This window comes from Vicugna pacos, unplaced genomic scaffold, assembly GCF_048564905.1.
Source record: "Vicugna pacos unplaced genomic scaffold, VicPac4 scaffold_20, whole genome shotgun sequence".
Taxonomy (NCBI): Eukaryota; Metazoa; Chordata; class Mammalia; order Artiodactyla; family Camelidae; genus Vicugna; species Vicugna pacos.
Window position 1 is genome coordinate 8606198 of NW_027328741.1, and position 24164 is coordinate 8630361.

A 24164-nucleotide genomic window follows, 5' to 3' on the forward strand; every position below is an offset into this window, starting at 1 on the left:
CTCAAGGTAATGTCAAGGATCACTCAGTACGCATCGACCCAGTATCGCTGCTTGCATGTACTCAGCACACTGGTATTCGGAAATCAGAGGCGTGCATTTATATTCGTGAATGTTGATTAATAAGAGCATATCGTGACCTAAACCAAATGCCGATTTGGAGTCAAATGGATTCCTAGTCCGTGATATAGACTTGCAAGTCTTCCAACAGGATGAATGAATGCCATATAAAACCCTACTTCGAGAAGAAATGGCATAAGGACTTAACAAAGACATGAGCTCAGGAAAAGTGAACTAAGAGCAAAAGAGACAGACAGGAAAAGTGCACATTGGGGTTGGTATCATTTCTAAGAATTTCAGCCCCCATGGAACCAATGGATCCATGTCCTGAGAGTGCGGGTGTTTCAGCAGAAATCATCCGACGGATATGTATTCCGGGTGTACGGATATGACAGGAACATAAATTTCCTTTACAGGGTCTCTGTGTACTGTGAACTGTTAGAAAGTTTAAAGACGTGTGAACCCATCAACTGAAAATGGACACACTTGCCTCCGTTGGTACTGTGCATACAGATCAGAAGAAAAAAAGAGGAAAGAACAGAGGCCCATGGGACGCTAGTGGGTAGAATCACATTTAGCTTAGGAACCTCTCGTCGGATGCAGCCCCTCCCCCAGCACTGACAAGATGCAGCAGCCATTGGGGATGGCAGTTACCGGTTGGATTCCAGGTGGAATGTTGGTGTGTACCGCGAGGCTTGTTGTGGCCGGTGGATCCTAGGTAACCGGGCAGAGTTCTGTGGGTGGATCAGTGTGATGGAGGGGCTGCCGCCCTCTGTGGAGCTTAGCTTAGGTCTTTGGTCAGGGAAGCTGTGTCAGTTCGAGATACTGCTGCTGCCCAAAGACCTGAGTTCACGGGTCAGTTTCCAGAACTGAAATGGCAGACAGTGGAAGATCTGCCTGTCATCAGCTTACTGGTGAGGCTCCGAGGTACTTTCAGAAATGCCCACTCCTGTTGAAGTCGACTGTATGGGAGATACGAAGAGAAGCTGGCCGAAAAGCTGGCTGCACGGATTGAGGAGAGATGCGAACACATTGATGAGAGATGTTCTGCTACAATGGAGATTACTGGCCTGGAGACAGCTGTAGAGGATACCAGGCTCGAAAGACATTCATGAGACCTATTGAACCTCGCTGATACTGGCAGAAACATACGGAGTGCCAACGTGGACTTGAGGAAGTCCCTCAATTCTCTGCTCCAAGAACGGGTCCAAGATACCTGACATCTAAAAGAGAAGAAATGGCAGAGGTGATCAAAACGCTCATGTTTTGGAAGAGGTCATGAGCATCCACACGTCCCAAGGGGCATTTCCAAGCCATTCAGACCAAAGTGCACCAAGCCCAGGTAAGCCTTTTCCCAGGTTTGGGCCTAGATAACAAGCACTTGCTCTTCCCTCCCCTCCACTCAGGCATCCATTTGGAAGGATCAGTACCTGAGCTGCAATGAAGCCAGTACGAGAAGGGCAAGCCCCTCCTCGAATCAGAGTTCCTCCAGCTTTACACTCTGTGAACAACAGTGAACTCCTTAAAGGTCTAAAAGTCTCGACTGAAATAGATAGGATATGAATAATTATCTCACACAAAGAAACGATGGCCTTCCGCTAGATTCAGCAAATGCTGGGTTTGTGTCTTCTCTGGGGTGAAGGGAGTGTGCTAAGTGAGGGGAAACTTTGACTGCACTTGTATATGTATTTGGACTCAGTTTTTCACGGCAGTATAGGTAAATATTATAAGTCAGGTAGTGAACGGAACTGTAAAAGTCGCCAATGACATTAAAGACAAAGCTTATGTGGACATTCTTTCATTGAGTCAAGCCCCCGTGGGCACTATATCATGGGGGTGCAGACTAGGTTGCGTTAAATTGCTTTACCCAACATGATCGGATGATTAAGCGTTCTCATCACTGATAGAAGAACACCTGGTTCTCAATAGACTAGCATAGCTGCAGCAGGGTTCTCAAAGCTATAATGCCTCTAGGTGATTTTGAATTCAAACCTAAATATATATATTTGGTTTGAATCCTCTTGTATTTTCCTAGAGAGGGATGTTACCCCTTAAAATGCCAACAATGGCCAGTAGGTGTCATTGGGAGTAAAGGGCACCACAGGCACAAGTGAAACCAAGGTTGGGGGTTATATCATGTTTCCAATAGCTATTTCATGGTTCCTGTTGGTTTCGGAGGCTTCAACAGTAAAGAGTTGACATGACCCCTTTTACAGTTTGGACTGCTACTTTGCATTCTATCTGTCTATGTTTTCCTTAGAACTGACAAAATGTTACCGAAATTGACAAGTCTGGCTTCTAGGTCGATTTAGGATGTTTCAAAAACTAACTTCATTTTCGTATAAATCTCAAAACATGGAAATCGTATCTATTAAACTTTTTAAAGGCTGCAAATGAGATATCAACACAATGTCAAAACTGGAGTCTTCGGACAATCCCTCCCACCACGGCTGTATAGAAACAAAGAGATAAACAAAAATCACATATCTGGGAAGTGTATCTGGAAAGTGGTGATTCATCGATGCCCAGTTGGCAGAGAAACAGTGCAAACTGCGCTCACTCGCTCCCATGTTCACAGCAATGGAAACATCCACTCACCCAGCCCTTGGCACAGGACACTTGCCGAAGAGAGGTCTGTTACTTCCACAGACAGGATAAGGCCTCAGAACCCCTGGAAGCAGGAGAAGGCAAAGCAGGGAATGGAAACCAGTGCAGGGTCTGACCCCTGGTGATGGAGCAGCAAAGGTGAAACTCTGTTTAACTTGGACGCACACTCTCAAGCGGACAGGAGACATGGGATTGAAGGTGATGAGCTGAGTGTTAGAAGAGTGCACAGCAGATGCTTGGCTGACAGAACTCAAAGAAACCAGCGCAAAATATCCCCACAGTTGATTCTGAGACCAAGATCCGAGCTGCCAAATTTGGCGTAGCAGAGGCAGCGGTCAGGGAGGGATAGGGCTACGGATGATGGCACACGCTGAGTCTCAGGGATCTGGAGTGCGTTGTGGGATGTGGTGGGTCCTATCAAGAGAGCAAACAGACCTGTGACCCCAATGAGAAGGCCACCACACCGGCACGCGCGGTTGAGATTATCGATATGTCCCATGGCCACACCCAGTGCATCTGCAGGACCAGGGACCAATTGGGCATTTGGCCAATAGAGCACGTGTGGGGCTGAATCAGAGATATCGTGCATCTGGTCAGAGTGATCTAGGTGGAGGTGGCCTTGGGTTTGAAATCAGAATGAAAAGCCTTAGGATCTGCTACATTCAAATCCTGGGCTGGGATTATGGTTTGGTTTGAGGCACAGGATACGCAACAGCTCTGTGGTTGCCTTCGTGCACCCGTGCCACAAGGATGAGAGGACAAGGAAGAGTGGTCCAAGTCCACAGCGTGAGAAGATGAAGCATTTCCTTCAGCATTATCTCCCAAAAGCAGATGCCCCATTTTGGATGGCACCGGCACGGTACGGCACCGAGGACACCAAGGTCGGTCTGCGGGATCATTCCACTGGCTCTGATGTGTGACATCCAATGATATGCTTCCACTGGTGTTTCTGTAGGCAGAGAGGCTCTGGGAAGAACTGGTTACATTGGGACATTCCCGTGGCACTACAAAGCACAAGCGCACTCTCAGTTTGCAGTTTTGGAAACACTCCAAAGTGACATGGAGCAGAATGCAGAGCTGAGAACCTTTAGAAGTTTCATTTCCACCAGAGGAAGTGTCCTGTGCACTTTTAGAATTGCGAGATAAGCGTAATCAAACTACGGTTCTGCTAATCGAAATATTATGGGGTGTTCATCACAATAAAGACAACAACAGCAATTGGAGATATACCAGACAACAAACACAGGAACAGGACATGGCATCAATGTCTAGGAGAAACAGTCCTCACAGAAATCCCATGGAATTGCATAGAGCCAAGATTCCAAATTTTTCACTTAACAAAGCCCTAGAAGTCTACATTAGATACCTGATATTACCTGACCAGTAGAGGTGAAGAAGTGCAGTGAAAGAAACAGGAAATACCATTTTCAACTCCAAAGAGATTGAAGGCCCAAAAGATAAGCTTTCAAAAACCTAGACTGCAAAACGCAATCCAGAGAAAAAATTGAAAACGGAGGTGAGGGAAACACTGAAGAACAACAGTGTCTCAGAATCATAAAAGGCAGAATACCAGAAAAGGGGAAGAGAAAGCCTAAAGTCCAAACAAATAGTATCAGAAAACTCAGTGGATGAGATAATATCAGGGCTAAAGTTCAGTCCTAAGCAGACCAAATAATGCAGAGGGACGCGTGAATGAATGTGAAGACAGGGGAACAGTAAACCCTCGGTCAGAAGCAGACATAGGAAAGCAAGTGCAAACCAATGAAAACATTGCAGTTGAACCCTGGGGTAAGACAAGGCATGGAAGACTAGGATTCATAAGAGTCTCAGATGGAAAAGCAAGAGAAAAAGTAACAAAAAATGTCTGAAAAGTTATATGTAGAAAAATCAGACTGAAACTTGCTGAAAGCCTAGAAAGAATCATCTATGCGAATTCAGGAAGTACACAGCGTCCAAAGTAGCTGGAACCCCAATAGACCTACCAGCAGCTGTATGATTCAAATCAACGAAGTTCATGAGCATCCCAGGGATTTAAAATGCGCCTGGAGGAAAGCAACATAGTCACAAGAGAACCTCCAGAGGGGTTTCAGCTGATATATCGGCAGCAATATTGCAGGACAGGGAGGAGTGCCAGGACATAGGCCATAACCTGAAGGGCAAAATGCTGCCATCTAGGGTAGCCTAGGCCACATGACCGCCATTTCTAATAACGGCAGAGCTAGAGAATTCCACAGACCGGCAAATCTTAAAAGAATTCAGCAGTTCGAAACTTATCCTACAAGAAAGGTTGTGCATTCTCCCCTGAATGGAAAAGCAGCAAGATGAAATGGAAAGAAGAAAACCATTATTGGAATTGCAAGGAGAGCATGAGTGGCAAAGAAGAAACCAGAAGAAGGCAAGGAGGATATCAATACCCTAAAGATGGGAGAGGGAAGCAGGAAATCATAGGTGATTGGAAGCACTATCTTAAGTGATTCAGCTTATATGACTCTCTGTTTGAAGCGAACGGAGAGATGCATGGCCTGACGTGTTTGCAAAACAAACGAGAAGCAGACCAATAAAAATCAAACAAACAAACATGCACCCAAAGGGTACGGTTGGCTGAAATATAACTAGGGAACCATGATTATTCCAAAGGAAATACTCAAGGTGATGTCAAGGATCATTCAGTACGCATCGACCCAGTGTCGCTGCTTGCATGTACTCAGCACACTGGTATTCGGAAATCAGAGGCGTGCATTTATATTCGTGAATGTTGATTAATAAGAGCATATCGTGACCTAAACCAAATGCCGATTTGGAATCAAATGGATTCCTAGTCCGTGATATAGACTTGCAAGTCTTCCAACAGGATGAATGAATGCCATATAAAACCCTACTTCGAGAAGAAATGGCATAAGCCTTTAACAAAGACAAGTAGCTCTGCAAAAGTGTACTAAGAGCAAAAGAGACAGACAGTAAAGTGCACATTGGGGTTGGTTTCATTTCTAGGAATTTCAGCCCCCATGGAACCAATGGATCCATGTCCTGAGAGTGCGGGTGCTTCAGCAGAAATCAACCGACGGATATGTATTCCGGGTGTACGGAAATTACAGGAACATAAGTTTCCTTTAGAGGGTCTCTGTGTACTGTGAACTGTTAGAAAGTTTAAAGACGTGTGAACCCATCAACTGAAAATGGACACACTTGCCTCCGTTGGTACTGTGCATACAGATCTGAAGAAAAGGAAAGAGGGAAGAACAGAGGCCCATGGGACGCTAGTGGGTAGAATCACATTTAGCTTAGGAACCTCTCGTCGGATGCAGCCCCTCCCCCAACACTGACAAGATGCAGCAGCCATTGGGGATGGCATTTACCGGTTGGATTCCAGGTGGAATGTTGGTGTGTACCGCGAGGCTTGTTGTGGCTGTTGGATCCTAGGTAACCGGGCAGAGTTCTGTGGGTGGATCAGTGTGATGGAGGGGCTGCCGCCCTCTGTGGAGCTTAGCTTAGGTCTTTGGTCCGGGAAGCTGTGTAAGTTCGAGATACTGCTGCTGCCCAAAGACCTGAGTTCACGGGTCAGTTTCCAGAACCTGAAAGGGCAGACAGTGGAAGATCTGCCTGCCATCAGCTTACTGGTGAGGCTCCGAGGTACTTTCAGAAATGCCCACTCCTGTTGAAGTCGACTGTATGGGAGATACGAAGAGAAGCTGGCCGAAAAGCTGGCTGCACGGATTGAGGAGAGATGCGAACACATTGATGAGAGATGTTCTGCTACAATGGAGATTACTGGCCTGGAGACAGCTGTAGAGGATACCAGGCTCGAAAGACATTCATGAGAGCCATTGAACCTCGCTGATACTGGCAGAAACATACGGAGTGCCAACGTGGACTTGAGGAAGTTCCTCAATTCTCTGCTCCAAGAACGGGTCCAAGATACCTGACATCTAAAAGAGAAGAAATGGCAGAGGTGATCAAAACGCTCATGTTCTTGGAAGAAGTCGTGAGCATCCACACGTCCCAAGGGGCATTTCCAAGCCATTCAGACCAAAGTGCACCAAGCCCAGGTAAGCCTTTTCCCAGGTTTGGGCCTAGCTAACAAGCCCTTGCTCTTCCCTCCCCTCCACTCAGGCATCCATTTGGAAGGATCAGTACCTGAGCTGCAATGAAGCCAGTACGAGAAGGGCAAGCCCCTCCTCGAATCAGAGTTCCTCCAGCTTTACACTCTGTGAACAACAGTGAACTCCTTAAAGGTCTAAAAGTCTCGACTGAAATAGATAGGATATGAATAATTATCTCACACAAAGAAACGATGGCCTTCCGCTAGATTCAGCAAATGCTGGGTTTGTGTCTTCTCTGGGGTGAAGGGAGTGTGGTAAGTGAGGGGAATCTTTGACTGCACTTGTATATGTATTTGGCCTCAGTTTTTCAAGACAGTATAGGTAAATATTATAAGTCAGGTAGTGAACGGAACTGTAAAAGTCACCAATGACATTAAAGACACAGCTTATGTGGACATTCTTTCATTGAGTCAAGCCCCCGTGGGCACTATATCATGGGGGTGCAGACTCGGTTGCGTTAAATTGCTTTACCCAACATGATCGGATGATTAAGCGTTCTCATCACTGATAGAAGAACACCTGGTTCTCAATAGACTAGCATAGCTGCAGCAGGGTTCTCAAAGCTATAATGCCTCTAGGTGATTTTGGATTCAAACCTAAATATATATATTTGGTTTGAATCCTCTTGTATTTTCCTAGAGAGGGATGTTACCCCTTGAAATGCCAACATTGGCCAGTAGGTGTCATTGGGAGTAAAGGGCACCACAGGCACAAGTGAAACCAAGGTTGGGGGTTATATCATGTTTCCAATAGCTATTTCATGGTTCCTGTTGGTTTCGGAGGCTTCAACAGTAAAGAGTTGACATGAACCCTTTTACAGTTTGGACTGCTACTTTGCATTCTATCTGTCTATGTTTTCCTTAGAACTGACAAAATGTTACCGAAATTGAAAAGTCTGGCTTCTAGGTCGATTTAGGATGTTTCAAAAACTAACTTCATTTTCGTATAACTCTCAAAACATGGAAATCATATCTATTAAACTTTTTAAAGGCTGCAAATGAGATATCAACACAATGTCAAAACTGGAGTCTTCGGACAATCCCTCCCACCACGGCTGTATAGAAACAAAGAGCTAAACAAAAATCACATATCTGGGAACTGTATCTGGAAAATGGTGATTCATCGATGCCCAGTTGGCAGAGAAGCAGTGCAAACTGCGCTCACTCGCTCCCATGTACACAGCAATGGAAACATCCACTCACCCAGCCCTTGGCACAGGACACTTGCCGAAGAGAGGTCTGTTACTTCCACAGACAGGATAAGGCCTCAGAACCCCTGGAAGCAGGAGAAGGCAAAGCAGGGAATGGAAACCAGTGCAGGGTCTGACCCCTGGTGATGGAGCAGCAAAGGTGAAACTCTGTTTAACTTGGACGCACACTCTCAAGCGGACAGGAGACATGGGATTGAAGGTGATGCGCTGAGTGTTAGAAGAGTGCACAGCAGATGCTTGGCTGACAGAACTCAAAGAAACCAGCGCAAAATATCCCCACTGTTGATTCTGAGACCAAGATCCGAGCTGCCAAATTTGGCGTAGCAGAGGCAGCGGTCAGGGAGGGATAGGGCTACGGATGATGGCACACGCTGAGTCTCAGGGATCTGGAGTGCGTTGTGGGATGTGGTGGGTCCTATCAAGAGAGCAAACCGACCTGTGACCCCAGTGAGAAGGCCACCACACCGGCACGCGCGGTTGAGTTTATCAATATGTCCCATGGCCACACCCAGTGCATCTGCAGGACCAGGGACCAATTGGGCATTTTGCCAATAGAGCACGTGTGGGGCTGAATCAGAGATATAGTGCATCTGGTCTGAGTGATCTAGGTGGCCTTGGGTTTGAAATCAGAATGAAAAGCCTTAGGATCTGCTACATTCATAAACTGGGCTGGGATTATGGTTTCGTTTGAGGCACAGGATACGCAGCAGCTCTGTGGTTGCCTTCGTGCACCCGTGCCACAAAGATGAGAGGACAAGTAAGAGTGGTCCAAGTCCACAGTGTGAGAAGATGAAGCATTTCCTTCAGCATTATCTCCCAAAAGCAGATGCTCCATTTTGGATGGCACCGGCACGGTACGGCCCCGAGGACACCAAGGTCGGTCTGCGGGATCATTCCACTGGCCCTGATGTGTGACATCCATTGATATGCTTCCACTGGTGTTTCTGTAGGCAGAGAAGCTCTGGGAAGAACTGGTTTCATTGGGACATTCCCGTGGCACTACAAAGCACAAGCGCACTCTCATTTTGCAGTTTTGGAAACACTCCAAAGTGACATGGAGCAGAATGCAGAGCTGAGAACCTTTAGAAGCTTCATTTCCACCAGAGGAAGTGTCCTGTGCACTTTTAGATTTGTGAGATAAGCCTAATCAAACTACGGTTATGCTAATCGAACTAGTATGGGGTGTTCTTCACAATAAAGACAACAACAGCAATTGGAGATATACCAGACAACAAACACAGGAACAGGACATGGCATCAATGTCTAGGAGAAACAGTCCTCACAGAAATCCCATGGAATTTCATAGAGCCAAGATTCCAAATTTTTCACTTAACAAAGCCCTAGAAGTCTACATTAGATACCTGATATTACCTGACCAGTAGAGGTGAAGAAGTGCAGTGAAAGAAACAGGAAATACCATTTTCAACTCCAAAGAGATTGAAGGCCCAAAAGATAAGCTTTCAAAAAAATAGACTGCAAAACCCAATCCAGAGAAAAAATTGAAAACGGAGGTGAGGGAAACACTGAAGAACAACAGTGTCTCAGCATCATAAAAGGCAGAATACCAGAAAAGGGGAAGAGAAAGCCTAAAGGCCAAACAAATAGTATCAGAAAACTCAGTGGATGAGATAATATCAGGGCTAAAGTTCAGTCCTAAGCAGACCAAATAATGCAGAGGGACGCGTGAATGAATGTGAAGACAGGGGAACAGTAAACCCTCGGTCAGAAGCAGACATAGGAAAGCAAGTGCAAACCAATGAAAACATTGCAGTTGAATCCTGGGGTAAGACAAGGCATGGAAGACTAGGATTCATAAGAGTCTCAGATGGAAAAGCAAGAGAAAAAGTAACAAAAAATGTCTGAAAAGTTATATGTAGAAAAATCAGACTGAAACTTGCTGAAAGCCTAGAAAGAATCATCTATGCGAATTCAGGAAGTACACAGCGTCCAAAGTAGCTGGAACCCCAATAGACCTACCAGCAGCTGTATGATTCAAATCAACGAAGTTCATGAGCATCCCAGGGATTTAAAATGCGCCTGGAGGAAAGCAACTTAGTCACAAGAGAACCTCCAGAGGGGTTTCAGCTGATATATCGGCAGCAATATTGCAGGACAGGGAGGAGTGCCAGGACATAGACCATAACCTGAAGGGCAAAATGCTGCCATCTAGGGTAGCCTAGGCCACATGACCGCCATTTCTAATAACGGCAGAGCTAGAGAATTCCACAGACCGGCAAATCTTAAAAGAATTCAGCAGTTCGAAACTTATCCTACAAGAAAGGTTGTGCATTCTCCCCTGAATGGAAAAGCAGCAAGATGAAATGGAAAGAAGAAAACCATTATTGGAAATGCAAGGAGAGCATGAGTGGCAAAGAAGAAACCAGAAGAAGGCAAGGAGGTTATCAATACCCTAAAGATGGGAGAGGGAAGCAGGAAATCATAGGTGATTGGAAGCACTATCTTAAGTGAATCAGCTTATATGACTCTCTGTTTGAAGCGAACGGAGAGATGCATGGCCTGACGTGTTTGCAAAACAAACGAGAAGCAGACCAACAAAAATCAAACAAACAAACATGCACCCAAAGGGTACGGTTGGCTGACATATAACTAGGGAACCATGATTATTCCAAAGGAAATACTCAAGGTGATGTCAAGGATCATTCAGTACGCATCGACCCAGTGTCGCTGCTTGCATGTACTCAGCACACTTCTATTCGGAAATCAGAGGCGTTCATTTATATTCATGAATGTTGATTAATAAGAGCATATCGTGACCTAACCCAAATGCCGATTTGGAGTCAAATGGATTCCTAGTCCGTGATATAGACTTGCAAGTCTTCCAACAGGATGAATGAATGCCATATAAAACCCTACTTCGAGAAGAAATGGCATAAGCCTTTAACAAAGACAAGTAGCTCTGCAAAAGTGTACTAAGAGCAAAAGAGACAGACAGTAAAGTGCACATTGGGGTTGGTTTCATTTCTAGGAATTTCAGCCCCCATGGAACCAATGGATCCATGTCCTGAGAGTGCGGGTGCTTCAGCAGAAATCAACCGACGGATATGTATTCCGGGTGTACGGAAATTACAGGAACATAAGTTTCCTTTAGAGGGTCTCTGTGTACTGTGAACTGTTAGAAAGTTTAAAGACGTGTGAACCCATCAACTGAAAATGGACACACTTGCCTCCGTTGGTACTGTGCATACAGATCTGAAGAAAAGGAAAGAGGGAAGAACAGAGGCCCATGGGACGCTAGTGGGTAGAATCACATTTAGCTTAGGAACCTCTCGTCGGATGCAGCCCCTCCCCCAACACTGACAAGATGCAGCAGCCATTGGGGATGGCAGTTACCGGTTGGATTCCAGGTGGAATGTTGGTGTGTACCGCGAGGCTTGTTGTGGCCGGTGGATCCTAGGTAACCGGGCAGAGTTCTGTGGGTGGATCAGTGTGATGGAGGGGCTGCCGCCCTCTGTGGAGCTTAGCTTAGGTCTTTGGTCCGGGAAGCTGTGTAAGTTCGAGATACTGCTGCTGCCCAAAGACCTGAGTTCACGGGTCAGTTTCCAGAACCTGAAAGGGCAGACAGTGGAAGATCTGCCTGCCATCAGCTTACTGGTGAGGCTCCGAGGTACTTTCAGAAATGCCCACTCCTGTTGAAGTCGACTGTATGGGAGATACGAAGAGAAGCTGGCCGAAAAGCTGGCTGCACGGATTGAGGAGAGATGCGAACACATTGATGAGAGATGTTCTGCTACAATGGAGATTACTGGCCTGGAGACAGCTGTAGAGGATACCAGGCTCGAAAGACATTCATGAGAGCCATTGAACCTCGCTGATAGTGGCAGAAACATACGGAGTGCCAACGTGGACTTGAGGAAGTTCCTCAATTCTCTGCTCCAAGAACGGGTCCAAGATCCCTGACATCTAAAAGAGAAGAAATGGCAGAGGTGATCAAAACGCTCATGTTCTTGGAAGAAGTCGTGAGCATCCACACGTCCCAAGGGGCATTTCCAAGCCATTCAGACCAAAGTGCACCAAGCCCAGGTAAGCCTTTTCCCAGGTTTGGGCCTAGCTAACAAGCCCTTGCTCTTCCCTCCCCTCCACTCAGGCATCCATTTGGAAGGATCAGTACCTGAGCTGCAATGAAGCCAGTACGAGAAGGGCAAGCCCCTCCTCGAATCAGAGTTCCTCCAGCTTTACACTCTGTGAACAACAGTGAACTCCTTAAAGGTCAAAAAGTCTCGACTGAAATAGATAGGATATGAATAATTATCTCACACAAAGAAACGATGGCCTTCCGCTAGATTCAGCAAATGCTGGGTTTGTGTCTTCTCTGGGGTGAAGGGAGTGTGGTAAGTGAGGGGAATCTTTGACTGCACTTGTATATGTATTTGGCCTCAGTTTTTCAAGACAGTATAGGTAAATATTATAAGTCAGGTAGTGAACGGAACTGTAAAAGTCGCCAATGACATTAAAGACACAGCTTATGTGGACATTCTTTCATTGAGTCAAGCCCCCGTGGGCACTATATCATGGGGGTGCAGACTCGGTTGCGTTAAATTGCTTTACCCAACATGATCGGATGATTAAGCGTTCTCATCACTGATAGAAGAACACCTGGTTCTCAATAGACTAGCATAGCTGCAGCAGGGTTCTCAAAGCTATAATGCCTCTAGGTGATTTTGGATTCAAACCTAAATATATATATTTGGTTTGAATCCTCTTGTATTTTCCTAGAGAGGGATGTTACCCCTTGAAATGCCAACATTGGCCAGTAGGTGTCATTGGGAGTAAAGGGCACCACAGGCACAAGTGAAACCAAGGTTGGGGGTTATATCATGTTTCCAATAGCTATTTCATGGTTCCTGTTGGTTTCGGAGGCTTCAACAGTAAAGAGTTGACATGACCCCTTTTACAGTGTGGACTGCTACTTTGCATTCTATCTGTCTATGTTTTCCTTAGAACTGACAAAATGTTACCGAAATTGACAAGTCTGGCTTCTAGGTCGATTTAGAATGTTTCAAAAACTAACTTCATTTTCGTATAACTCTCAAAACATGGAAATCATATCTATTAAACTTTTTAAAGGCTGCAAATGAGATATCAACACAATGTCAAAACTGGAGTCTTCGGAAAATCCCTCCCACCACGGCTGTATAGAAACAAAGAGCTAAACAAAAATCACATATCTGGGAACTGTATCTGGAAAGTGGTGATTCATCGATGCCCAGTTGGCAGAGAAGCAGTGCAAACTGCGCTCACTCGCTCCCATGTACACAGCAATGGAAACATCCACTCACCCAGCCCTTGGCACAGGACACTTGCCGAAGAGAGGTCTGTTACTTCCACAGACAGGATAAGGCCTCAGAACCCCTGGAAGCAGGAGAAGGCAAAGCAGGGAATGGAAACCAGTGCAGGGTCTGACCCCTGGTGATGGAGCAGCAAAGGTGAAACTCTGTTTAACTTGGACGCACACTCTCAAGCGGACAGGAGACATGGGATTGAAGGTGATGCGCTGAGTGTTAGAAGAGTGCACAGCAGATGCTTGGCTGACAGAACTCAAAGAAACCAGCGCAAAATATCCCCACAGTTGATTCTGAGACCAAGATCCGAGCTGCCAAATTTGGCGTAGCAGAGGCAGCGGTCAGGGAGGGATAGGGCTACGGATGATGGCACACGCTGAGTCTCAGGGATCTGGAGTGCGTTGTGGGATGTGGTGGGTCCTATCAAGAGAGCAAACCGACCTGTGACCCCAGTGAGAAGGCCACCACACCGGCACGCGCGGTTGAGATTATCGATATGTCCCATGGCCACACCCAGTGCATCTGCAGGACCAGGGACCAATTGGGCATTTTGCCAATAGAGCACGTGTGGGGCTGAATCAGAGATATAGTGCATCTGGTCTGAGTGATCTAGGTGGCTTTGGGTTTGAAATCAGAATGAAAAGCCTTAGGATCTGCTACATTCAAAACCTGGGCTGGGATTATGGTTTCGTTTGAGGCACAGGATACGCAGCAGCTCTGTGGTTGCCTTCGTGCACCCGTGCCACAAGGATGAGAGGTCAAGGAACAGTGGTCCAAGTCCACAGCGTGAGAAGATGAAGCATTTCCTTCAGCATTATCTCCCAAAGCAGATGCTCCATTTTGGATGGCACCGGCACGGTACGGCACCGAGGACACCAAGGTCGGTCTGCGGGATCATTCCACTGGCCCTGATGTGTGACATCCATTGATATGCTTCCACTGGTGTTTCTGTAGGCAGAGAAGCTCTGGGAAGAACTGGTTTCATTGGGACATTCCCGTGGCACTACAAAGCACAAGCGCACTCTCAGTTTGCAGTTTTGGAAACACTCCAAAGTGACATGGAGCAGAATGCAGAGCTGAGAACCTTTAGAAGCTTCATTTCCACCAGAGGAAGTGTCCTGTGCACTTTTAGATTTGTGAGATAAGCCTAATCAAACTACGGTTATGCTAATCGAACTAGTATGGGGTGTTCTTCACAATAAAGACAACAACAGCAATTGGAGATATACCAGACAACAAACACAGGAACAGGACATGGCATCAATGTCTAGGAGAAACAGTCCTCACAGAAATCCCATGGAATTGCATAGAGCCAAGATTCCAAATTTTTCACTTAACAAAGCCCTAGAAGTCTACATTAGATACCTGATATTACCTGACCAGTAGAGGTGAAGAAGTGCAGTGAAAGAAACAGGAAATACCATTTTCAACTCCAAAGAGATTGAAGGCCCAAAAGATAAGCTTTCAAAAAAATAGACTGCAAAACCCAATCCAGAGAAAAAATTGAAAACGGAGGTGAGGGAAACACTGAAGAACAACAGTGTCTCAGCATCATAAAAGGCAGAATACCAGAAAAGGGGAAGAGAAAGCCTAAAGGCCAAACAAATAGTATCAGAAAACTCAGTGGATGAGATAATATCAGGGCTAAAGTTCAGTCCTAAGCAGACCAAATAATGCAGAGGGACGCGTGAATGAATGTGAAGACAGGGGAACAGTAAACCCTCGGTCAGAAGCAGACATAGGAAAGCAAGTGCAAACCAATGAAAACATTGCAGTTGAATCCTGGGGTAAGACAAGGCATGGAAGACTAGGATTCATAAGAGTCTCAGATGGAAAAGCAAGAGAAAAAGTAACAAAAAATGTCTGAAAAGTTATATGTAGAAAAATCAGACTGAAACTTGCTGAAAGCCTAGAAAGAATCATCTATGCGAATTCAGGAAGTACACAGCGTCCAAAGTAGCTGGAACCCCAATAGACCTACCAGCAGCTGTATGATTCAAATCAACGAAGTTCATGAGCATCCCAGGGATTTAAAATGCGCCTGGAGGAAAGCAACTTAGTCACAAGAGAACCTCCAGAGGGGTTTCAGCTGATATATCGGCAGCAATATTGCAGGACAGGGAGGAGTGCCAGGACATAGACCATAACCTGAAGGGCAAAATGCTGCCATCTAGGGTAGCCTAGGCCACATGACTGCCATTTCTAATAACGGCAGAGCTAGAGAATTCCACAGACCGGCAAATCTTAAAAGAATTCAGCAGTTCGAAACTTATCCTACAAGAAAGGTTGTGCATTCTCCCCTGAATGGAAAAGCAGCAAGATGAAATGGAAAGAAGAAAACCATTATTGGAAATGCAAGGAGAGCATGAGTGGCAAAGAAGAAACCAGAAGAAGGCAAGGAGGATATCAATACCCTAAAGATGGGAGAGGGAAGCAGGAAATCATAGGTGATTGGAAGCACTATCTTAAGTGAATCAGCTTATATGACTCTCTGTTTGAAGCGAACGGAGAGATGCATGGCCTGACGTGTTTGCAAAACAAACGAGAAGCAGACCAACAAAAATCAAACAAACAAACATGCACCCAAAGGGTACGGTTGGCTGACATATAACTAGGGAACCATGATTATTCCAAAGGAAATACTCAAGGTGATGTCAAGGATCATTCAGTACGCATCGACCCAGTGTCGCTGCTTGCATGTACTCAGCACACTTCTATTCGGAAATCAGAGGCGTTCATTTATATTCATGAAAGTTGATTAATAAGAGCATTTCGTGACCTAACCCAAATGCCGATTTGGAGTCAAATGGATTCCTAGTCCGTGATATAGACTTGCAAGTCTTCCAACAGGATGAATGAATGCCATAGAAAACCCTACTTCGAGAAGAAATGACATAAGCCTTTAACAAAGACAAGTAGCTCTGCAAAAGTGTACTAAGAGCAAAAGAGACAGACAGTAAAGTGCACATTGGGGTTGGTTTCATTTCTAGGAATTTCAGCCCCCATGGAACCAATGGATCCATGTCCTGAGAGTGCGGGTGCTTCAGCAGAAATCAACCGACGGATATGTATTCCGGGTGTACGGAAATTACAGGAACATAAGTTTCCTTTAGAGGGTCTCTGTGTACTGTGAACTGTTAGAAAGTTTAAAGACGTGTGAACCCATCAACTGAAAATGGACACACTTGCCTCCGTTGGTACTGTGCATACAGATCTGAAGAAAAGGAAAGAGGGAAGAACAGAGGCCCATGGGACGCTAGTGGGTAGAATCACATTTAGCTTAGGAACCTCTCGTCGGATGCAGCCCCTCCCCCAACACTGACAAGATGCAGCAGCCATTGGGGATGGCAGTTACCGGTTTGATTCCAGGTGGAATGTTGGTGTGTACCGCGAGGCTTGTTGTGGCCGGTGGATCCTAGGTAACCGGGCAGAGTTCTGTGGGTGGATCAGTGTGATGGAGGGGCTGCCGCCCTCTGTGGAGCTTAGCTTAGGTCTTTGTTCCGGGAAGCTGTGTCAGTTCGAGATACTGCTGCTGCCCAAAGACCTGAGTTCACGGGTCAGTTTCCAGAACCTGAAAGGGCAGACAGTGGAAGATCTGCCTGCCATCAGCTTACTGGTGAGGCTCCGAGGTACTTTCAGAAATGCCCACTCCTGTTGAAGTCGACTGTATGGGAGATACGAAGAGAAGCTGGCCGAAAAGCTGGCTGCACGGATTGAGGAGAGATGCGAACACATTGATGAGAGATGTTCTGCTACAATGGAGATTACTGGCCTGGAGACAGCTGTAGAGGATACCAGGCTCGAAAGACATTCATGAGAGCCATTGAACCTCGCTGATAGTGGCAGAAACATACGGAGTGCCAACGTGGACTTGAGGAAGTTCCTCAATTCTCTGCTCCAAGAACGGGTCCAAGATCCCTGACATCTAAAAGAGAAGAAATGGTAGAGGTGATCAAAACGCTCATGTTCTTGGAAGAAGTCGTGAGCATCCACACGTCCCAAGGGGCATTTCCAAGCCATTCAGACCAAAGTGCACCAAGCCCAGGTAAGCCTTTTCCCAGGTTTGGGCCTAGCTAACAAGCCCTTGCTCTTCCCTCCCCTCCACTCAGGCATCCATTTGGAAGGATCAGTACCTGAGCTGCAATGAAGCCAGTACGAGAAGGGCAAGCCCCTCCTCGAATCAGAGTTCCTCCAGCTTTACACTCTGTGAACAACAGTGAACTCCTTAAAGGTCTAAAAGTCTCGACTGAAATAGATAGGATATGAATAATTATCTCACACAAAGAAACGATGGCCTTCCGCTAGATTCAGCAAATGCTGGGTTTGTGTCTTCTCTGGGGTGAAGGGAGTGTGGTAAGTGAGGGGAATCTTTGACTGCACTTGTATATGTATTTGGCCTCAGTTTTTCAAGACAGTATAGGTAAATATTATAAGTCAGATAGTGAACGGAACTGTAAAAGTCGCCAATGACATTAAAGACACAGCTTATGTGGACATTCTTTCATTGAGTCAAGCCCCCGTGGGCACTATATCATGGGGGTGCAGACTCGGTTGCGTTAAATTGCTTTACCCAACATGATCGGATGATTAAGCGTTCTCATCACTGATAGAAGAACACCTGGTTCTCAATAGACTAGCATAGCTGCAGCAGGGTTCTCAAAGCTATAATGCCTCTAGGTGATTTTGGATTCAAACCTAAATATATATATTTGGTTTGAATCCTCTTGTATTTTCCTAGAGAGGGATGTTACCCCTTGAAATGCCAACATTGGCCAGTAGGTGTCATTGGGAGTAAAGGGCACCACAGGCACAAGTGAAACCAAGGTTGGGGGTTATATCATGTTTCCAATAGCTATTTCATGGTTCCTGTTGGTTTCGGAGGCTTCAACAGTAAAGAGTTGACATGACCCCTTTTACAGTGTGGACTGCTACTTTGCATTCTATCTGTCTATGTTTTCCTTAGAACTGACAAAATGTTACCGAAATTGACAAGTCTGGCTTCTAGGTCGATTTAGGATGTTTCAAAAACTAACTTCATTTTCGTATAAATCTCAAAACATGGAAATCATATCTATTAAACTTTTTAAAGGCTGCAAATGAGATATCAACACAATGTCAAAACTGGAGTCTTTGGAAAATCCCTCCCACCACGGCTGTATAGAAACAAAGAGCTAAACAAAAATCACATATCTGGGAAGTGTATCTGGAAAGTGGTGATTCATCGATGCCCAGTTGGCAGAGAAGCAGTGCAAACTGCGCTCACTCGCTCCCATGTACACAGCAATGGAAACATCCACTCACCCAGCCCTTGGCATAGGACACTTGCCGAAGAGAGGTCTGTTACTTCCACAGACAGGATAAGGCCTCAGAACCCCTGGAAGCAGGAGAAGGCAAAGCAGGGAATGGAAACCAGTGCAGGGTCTGACCCCTGGTGATGGAGCAGCAAAGGTGAAACTCTGTTTAACTTGGACGCACACTCTCAAGCGGACAGGAGACATGGGATTGAAGGTGATGCGCTGAGTGTTAGAAGAGTGCACAGCAGATGCTTGGCTGACAGAACTCAAAGAAACCAGCGCAAAATATCCCCACAGTTGATTCTGAGACCAAGATCCGAGCTGCCAAATTTGGCGTAGCAGAGGCAGCGGTCAGGGAGGGATAGGGCTACGGATGATGGCACACGCTGAGTCTCAGGGATCTGGAGTGCGTTGTGGGATGTGGTGGGTCCTATCAAGAGAGCAAACCGACCTGTGACCCCAGTGAGAAGGCCACCACACCGGCACGCGCGGTTGAGTTTATCAATATGTCCCATGGCCACACCCAGTGCATCTGCAGGACCAGGGACCAATTGGGCATTTTACCAATAGAGCACGTGTGGGGCTGAATCAGAGATATAGTGCATCTGGTCTGAGTGATCTAGGTGGCCTTGGGTTTGAAATCAGAATGAAAAGCCTTAGGATCTGCTTCATTCATAACCTGGGCTGGGATTATGGTTTCGTTTGAGGCACAGGATACGCAGCAGCTCTGTGGTTGCCTTCGTGCACCCGTGCCACAAAGATGAGAGGACAAGGAAGAGTGGTCCAAGTCCACAGTGTGAGAAGATGAAGCATTTCCTTCAGCATTATCTCCCAAAAGCAGATGCTCCATTTTGGATGGCACCGGCACGGTACGGCCCCGAGGACACCAAGGTCGGTCTGCGGGATCATTCCACTGGCCCTGATGTGTGACATCCATTGATATGCTTCCACTGGTGTTTCTGTAGGCAGAGAAGCTCTGGGAAGAACTGGTTTCATTGGGACATTCCCGTGGCACTACAAAGCACAAGCGCACTCTCAGTTTGCAGTTTTGGAAACACTCCAAAGTGACATGGAGCAGAATGCAGAGCTGAGAACCTTTAGAAGCTTCATTTCCACCAGAGGAAGTATCCTGTGCACTTTTAAAATTGTGAGATAAGCCTAATCAAACTACGGTTATGCTAATCGAACTAGTATGGGGTGTTCTTCACAATAAAGACAACAACAGCAATTGGAGATATACCAGACAACAAACACAGGAACAGGACATGGCATCAATGTCTAGGAGAAACTGTCCTCACAGAAATCCCATGGAATTGCATAGAGCCAAGATTCCAAATTTTTCACTTAACAAAGCCCTAGAAGTCTACATTAGATACCTGATATTACCTGACCAGTAGAGGTGAAGAAGTGCAGTAAAAGAAACAGGAAATACCATTTTCAATTCCAAAGAGATTGAAGGCCCAAAAGATAAGCTTTCAAAAAACTAGACTGCAAAACGCAATCCAGAGAAAAAATTGAAAACGGAGGTGAGGGAAACACTGAAGAACAACAGTGTCTCAGCATCATAAAAGGCAGAATACCAGAAAAGGGGAAGAGAAAGCCTAAAGGCGAAACAAATAATATCAGAAAACTCAGTGGATGAGATAATATCAGGGCTAAAATTCAGTCCTAAGCAGACCAAATAATGCAGAGGGACGCGTGAATGAATGTGAAGACAGGGGAACAGTAAACCCTCGGTCAGAAGCAGACATAGGAAAGCAAGTGCAAACTAATGAAAACATTGCTGTTGAATCCTGGGGTAAGACAAGGCATGAAAGAATAGGATTCGTAAGAGTCCCAGATGGAAAAGCAAGAGAAAAAGAAACAAAGCATGTCTGAAAAGTTATCTGTAGAAACATCAGACTGAAACTTGCTGAAAGCCTAGAAAGAATCATCTATGCGAATTCAGGAAGTACACAGCGTCCAAAGGAGGTGGAATCCCAATAGACCTACCAGCAGCTGTATGATTCAAATCAACGAAGTTCATGAGCATCCCAGGGATTTAAAATGCGCCTGGAGGAAAGCAACATATTCACAAGAGAACCTCCAGAGGGGTTTCAGCTGATATATCGGCAGCAATATTGCAGGACAGGGAGGAGTGCCAGGACACAGGCCATAACCTGAAGGGCAAAATGCTGCCATCTAGGGTAGCCTAGGCCACATGACCGCCATTTCTAATAACTGCAGAGCTAGAGAATTCCACAGACCGGCAAATCTTAAAAGAATTCAGCAGTTCGAAACTTATCCTGCAAGAAAGGTTGTGCATTCTCCCCTGAATAGAAAAGCAGCAAGATGAAATGGAAAGAAGAAAACCATTATTGGAAATGCAAGGAGAGCATAAGTGGCAAAGAAGAAACCAGAAGAAGGCAAGGAGGATATCAATACCCTAAAAATGGGAGAGGGAAGCAGGAAATCATAGGTGATTGGAAGCACTATCTTAAGTGAATCAGCTTATATGACTCTCTGTTTGAAGCGAACGGAGAGATGCATGGCCTGACGTGTTTGCAAAACAAACGAGAAGCAGACCAACAAAAATCAAACAAACAAACATGCACCCAAAGGGTACGGTTGGCTGACATATAACTAGGGAACCATGATTATTCCAAAGGAAATACTCAAGGTGATGTCAAGGATCATTCAGTACGCATCGACCCAGTGTCGCTGCTTGCATGTACTCAGCACACTTCTATTCGGAAATCAGAGGCGTTCATTTATATTCATGAAAGTTGATTAATAAGAGCATTTCGTGACCTAACCCAAATGCCGATTTGGAGTCAAATGGATTCCTAGTCCGTGATATAGACTTGCAAGTCTTCCAACAGGATGAATGAATGCCATAGAAAACCCTACTTCGAGAAGAAATGACATAAGCCTTTAACAAAGACAAGTAGCTCTGCAAAAGTGTACTAAGAGCAAAAGAGACAGACAGTAAAGTGCACATTGGGGTTGGTTTCATTTCTAGGAATTTCAGCCCCCATGGAACCAATGGATCCATGTCCTGAGAGTGCGGGTGCTTCAGCAGAAATCAACCGACGGATATGTATTCCGGGTGTACGGAAATTACAGGAACATAAGTTTCCTTTAGAGGGTCTCTGTGTACTGTGAACTGTTAGAAAGTTTAAAGACGTGTGAACCCATCAACTGAAAATGGACACACTTGCCTCCGTTGGTACTGTGCATACAGATCTGAAGAAAAGGAAAGAGGGAAGAACAGAGGCCCATGGGACGCTAGTGGGTAGAATCACATTTAGCTTAGGAACCTCTCGTCGGATGCAGCCCCTCCCCCAACACTGACAAGATGCAGCAGCCATTGGGGATGGCAGTTACCGGTTTGATTCCAGGTGGAATGTTGGTGTGTACCGCGAGGCTTGTTGTGGCCGGTGGATCCTAGGTAACCGGGCAGAGTTCTGTGGGTGGATCAGTGTGATGGAGGGGCTGCCGCCCTCTGTGGAGCTTAGCTTAGGTCTTTGTTCCGGGAAGCTGTGTCAGTTCGAGATACTGCTGCTGCCCAAAGACCTGAGTTCACGGGTCAGTTTCCAGAACCTGAAAGGGCAGACAGTGGAAGATCTGCCTGCCATCAGCTTACTGGTGAGGCTCCGAGGTACTTTCAGAAATGCCCACTCCTGTTGAAGTCGACTGTATGGGAGATACGAAGAGAAGCTGGCCGAAAAGATGGCTGCACGGATTGAGGAGAGATGCGAACACATTGATGAGAGATGTTCTGCTACAATGGAGATTACTGGCCTGGAGACAGCTGTAGAGGATACCAGGCTCGAAAGACATTCATGAGAGCCATTGAACCTCGCTGATACTGGCAGAAACATACGGAGTGCCAACGTGGACTTGAGGAAGTTCCTCAATTCTCTGCTCCAAGAACGGGTCCAAGATCCCTGACATCTAAAAGAGAAGAAATGGCAGAGGTGATCAAAACGCTCATGTTCTTGGAAGAAGTCGTGAGCATCCACACGTCCCAAGGGGCATTTCCAAGCCATTCAGACCAAAGTGCACCAAGCCCAGGTAAGCCTTTTCCCAGGTTTGGGCCTAGCTAACAAGCCCTTGCTCTTCCCTCCCCTCCACTCAGGCATCCATTTGGAAGGATCAGTACCTGAGCTGCAATGAAGCCAGTACGAGAAGGGCAAGCCCCTCCTCGAATCAGAGTTCCTCCAGCTTTACACTCTGTGAACAACAGTGAACTCCTTAAAGGTCTAAAAGTCTCGACTGAAATAGATAGGATATGAATAATTATCTCACACAAAGAAACGATGGCCTTCCGCTAGATTCAGCAAATGCTGGGTTTGTGTCTTCTCTGGGGTGAAGGGAGTGTGGTAAGTGAGGGGAATCTTTGACTGCACTTGTATATGTATTTGGCCTCAGATTTTCAAGACAGTATAGGTAAATATTATAAGTCAGGTAGTGAACGGAACTGTAAAAGTCGCCAATGACATTAAAGACACAGCTTATGTGGACATTCTTTCATTGAGTCAAGCCCCCGTGGGCACTATATCATGGGGGTGCAGACTCGGTTGCGTTAAATTGCTTTACCCAACATGATCGGATGATTAAGCGCTCTCATCACTGATAGAAGAACACCTGGTTCTCAATAGACTAGCATAGCTGCAGCAGGGTTCACAATGCTATAATGCCTCTAGGTGATTTTGGATTCAAACCTAAATGTATATATTTGGTTTGTTTCCTCTTGTATTTTCCTAGAGAGGGATGTTACCCCTTGAAATTCCAACATTGGCCAGTAGGTGTCATTGGGAGTAAAGGGCACCACAGGCACAAGTGAAAACAAGGTTGGGGGTTATATCATGTTTCCAATAGCTATTTCATGGTTCCTGTTGGTTTCGGAGGCTTCAACAGTAAAGAGTTGACATGAACCCTTTTACAGTTTGGACTGCTACTTTGCATTCTATCTGTCTATGTTTTCCTTACAACTGACAAAATGTTACTGAAATTGACAAGTCTGGCTTCTAGGTCGATTTAGAATGTTTCAAAAACTAACTTCATTTTCGTATAACTCTCAAAACATGGAAATCATATCTATTAAACTTTTTTAAAGGCTGCAAATGAGATATCAACACAATGTCAAAACTGGAGTCTTCGGAAAATCCCTCCCACCACGGCTGTATAGAAACAAAGGGCTAAACAATAATCACATATCTGGGAAGTGTATCTGGAAAGTGGTGATTCATCGATGCCCAGTTGGCAGAGAAGCAGTGCAAACTGCGCTCACTCGCTCCCATGTACACAGCAATGGAAACATCCACTCACCCAGCCCTTGGCACAGGACACTTGCCGAAGAGAGGTCTGTTACTTCCACAGACAGGATAAGGCCTCAGAACCCCTGGAAGCAGGAGAAGGCAAAGCAGGGAATGGAAACCAGTGCAGGGTCTGACCCCTGGTGATGGAGCAGCAAAGGTGAAACTCTGTTTAACTTGGACGCACACTCTCAAGCGGACAGGAGACATGGGATTGAAGGTGATGCGCTGAGTGTTAGAAGAGTGCACAGCAGATGCTTGGCTGACAGAACTCAAAGAAACCAGCGCAAAATATC

At 45.8% G+C, this 24164-nt stretch overlaps 1 protein-coding gene and 1 long non-coding RNA gene across 2 annotated transcripts; both read right to left on the reverse strand.

Moving 5' to 3' along the window:
* Nucleotides 1–639: 639 nt before the first annotated feature.
* On the reverse strand, nt 640–13740 carry LOC140694093 (uncharacterized). Its single transcript, XM_072957535.1, has 4 exons — nt 13272–13740; nt 11326–11895; nt 6021–6590; nt 640–1280 (listed from the first exon to the last, which is right to left on the reverse strand). The coding sequence occupies exons 1-4, from the start codon at nt 13466–13468 to the stop codon at nt 914–916; spliced, it is 1704 nt and encodes a 567-aa protein (XP_072813636.1). The 5' UTR covers nt 13469–13740; the 3' UTR covers nt 640–913.
* An 8509-nt stretch (nt 13741–22249) lies between these two features.
* LOC140694100 (uncharacterized) lies at nt 22250–24155 on the reverse strand. The gene is made up of 3 exons (XR_012069851.1): nt 23882–24155; nt 22713–22825; nt 22250–22504 (listed from the first exon to the last, which is right to left on the reverse strand). It is a non-coding gene; the product is annotated as an uncharacterized lncRNA (long non-coding RNA).
* Nucleotides 24156–24164: the final 9 nt, after the last annotated feature.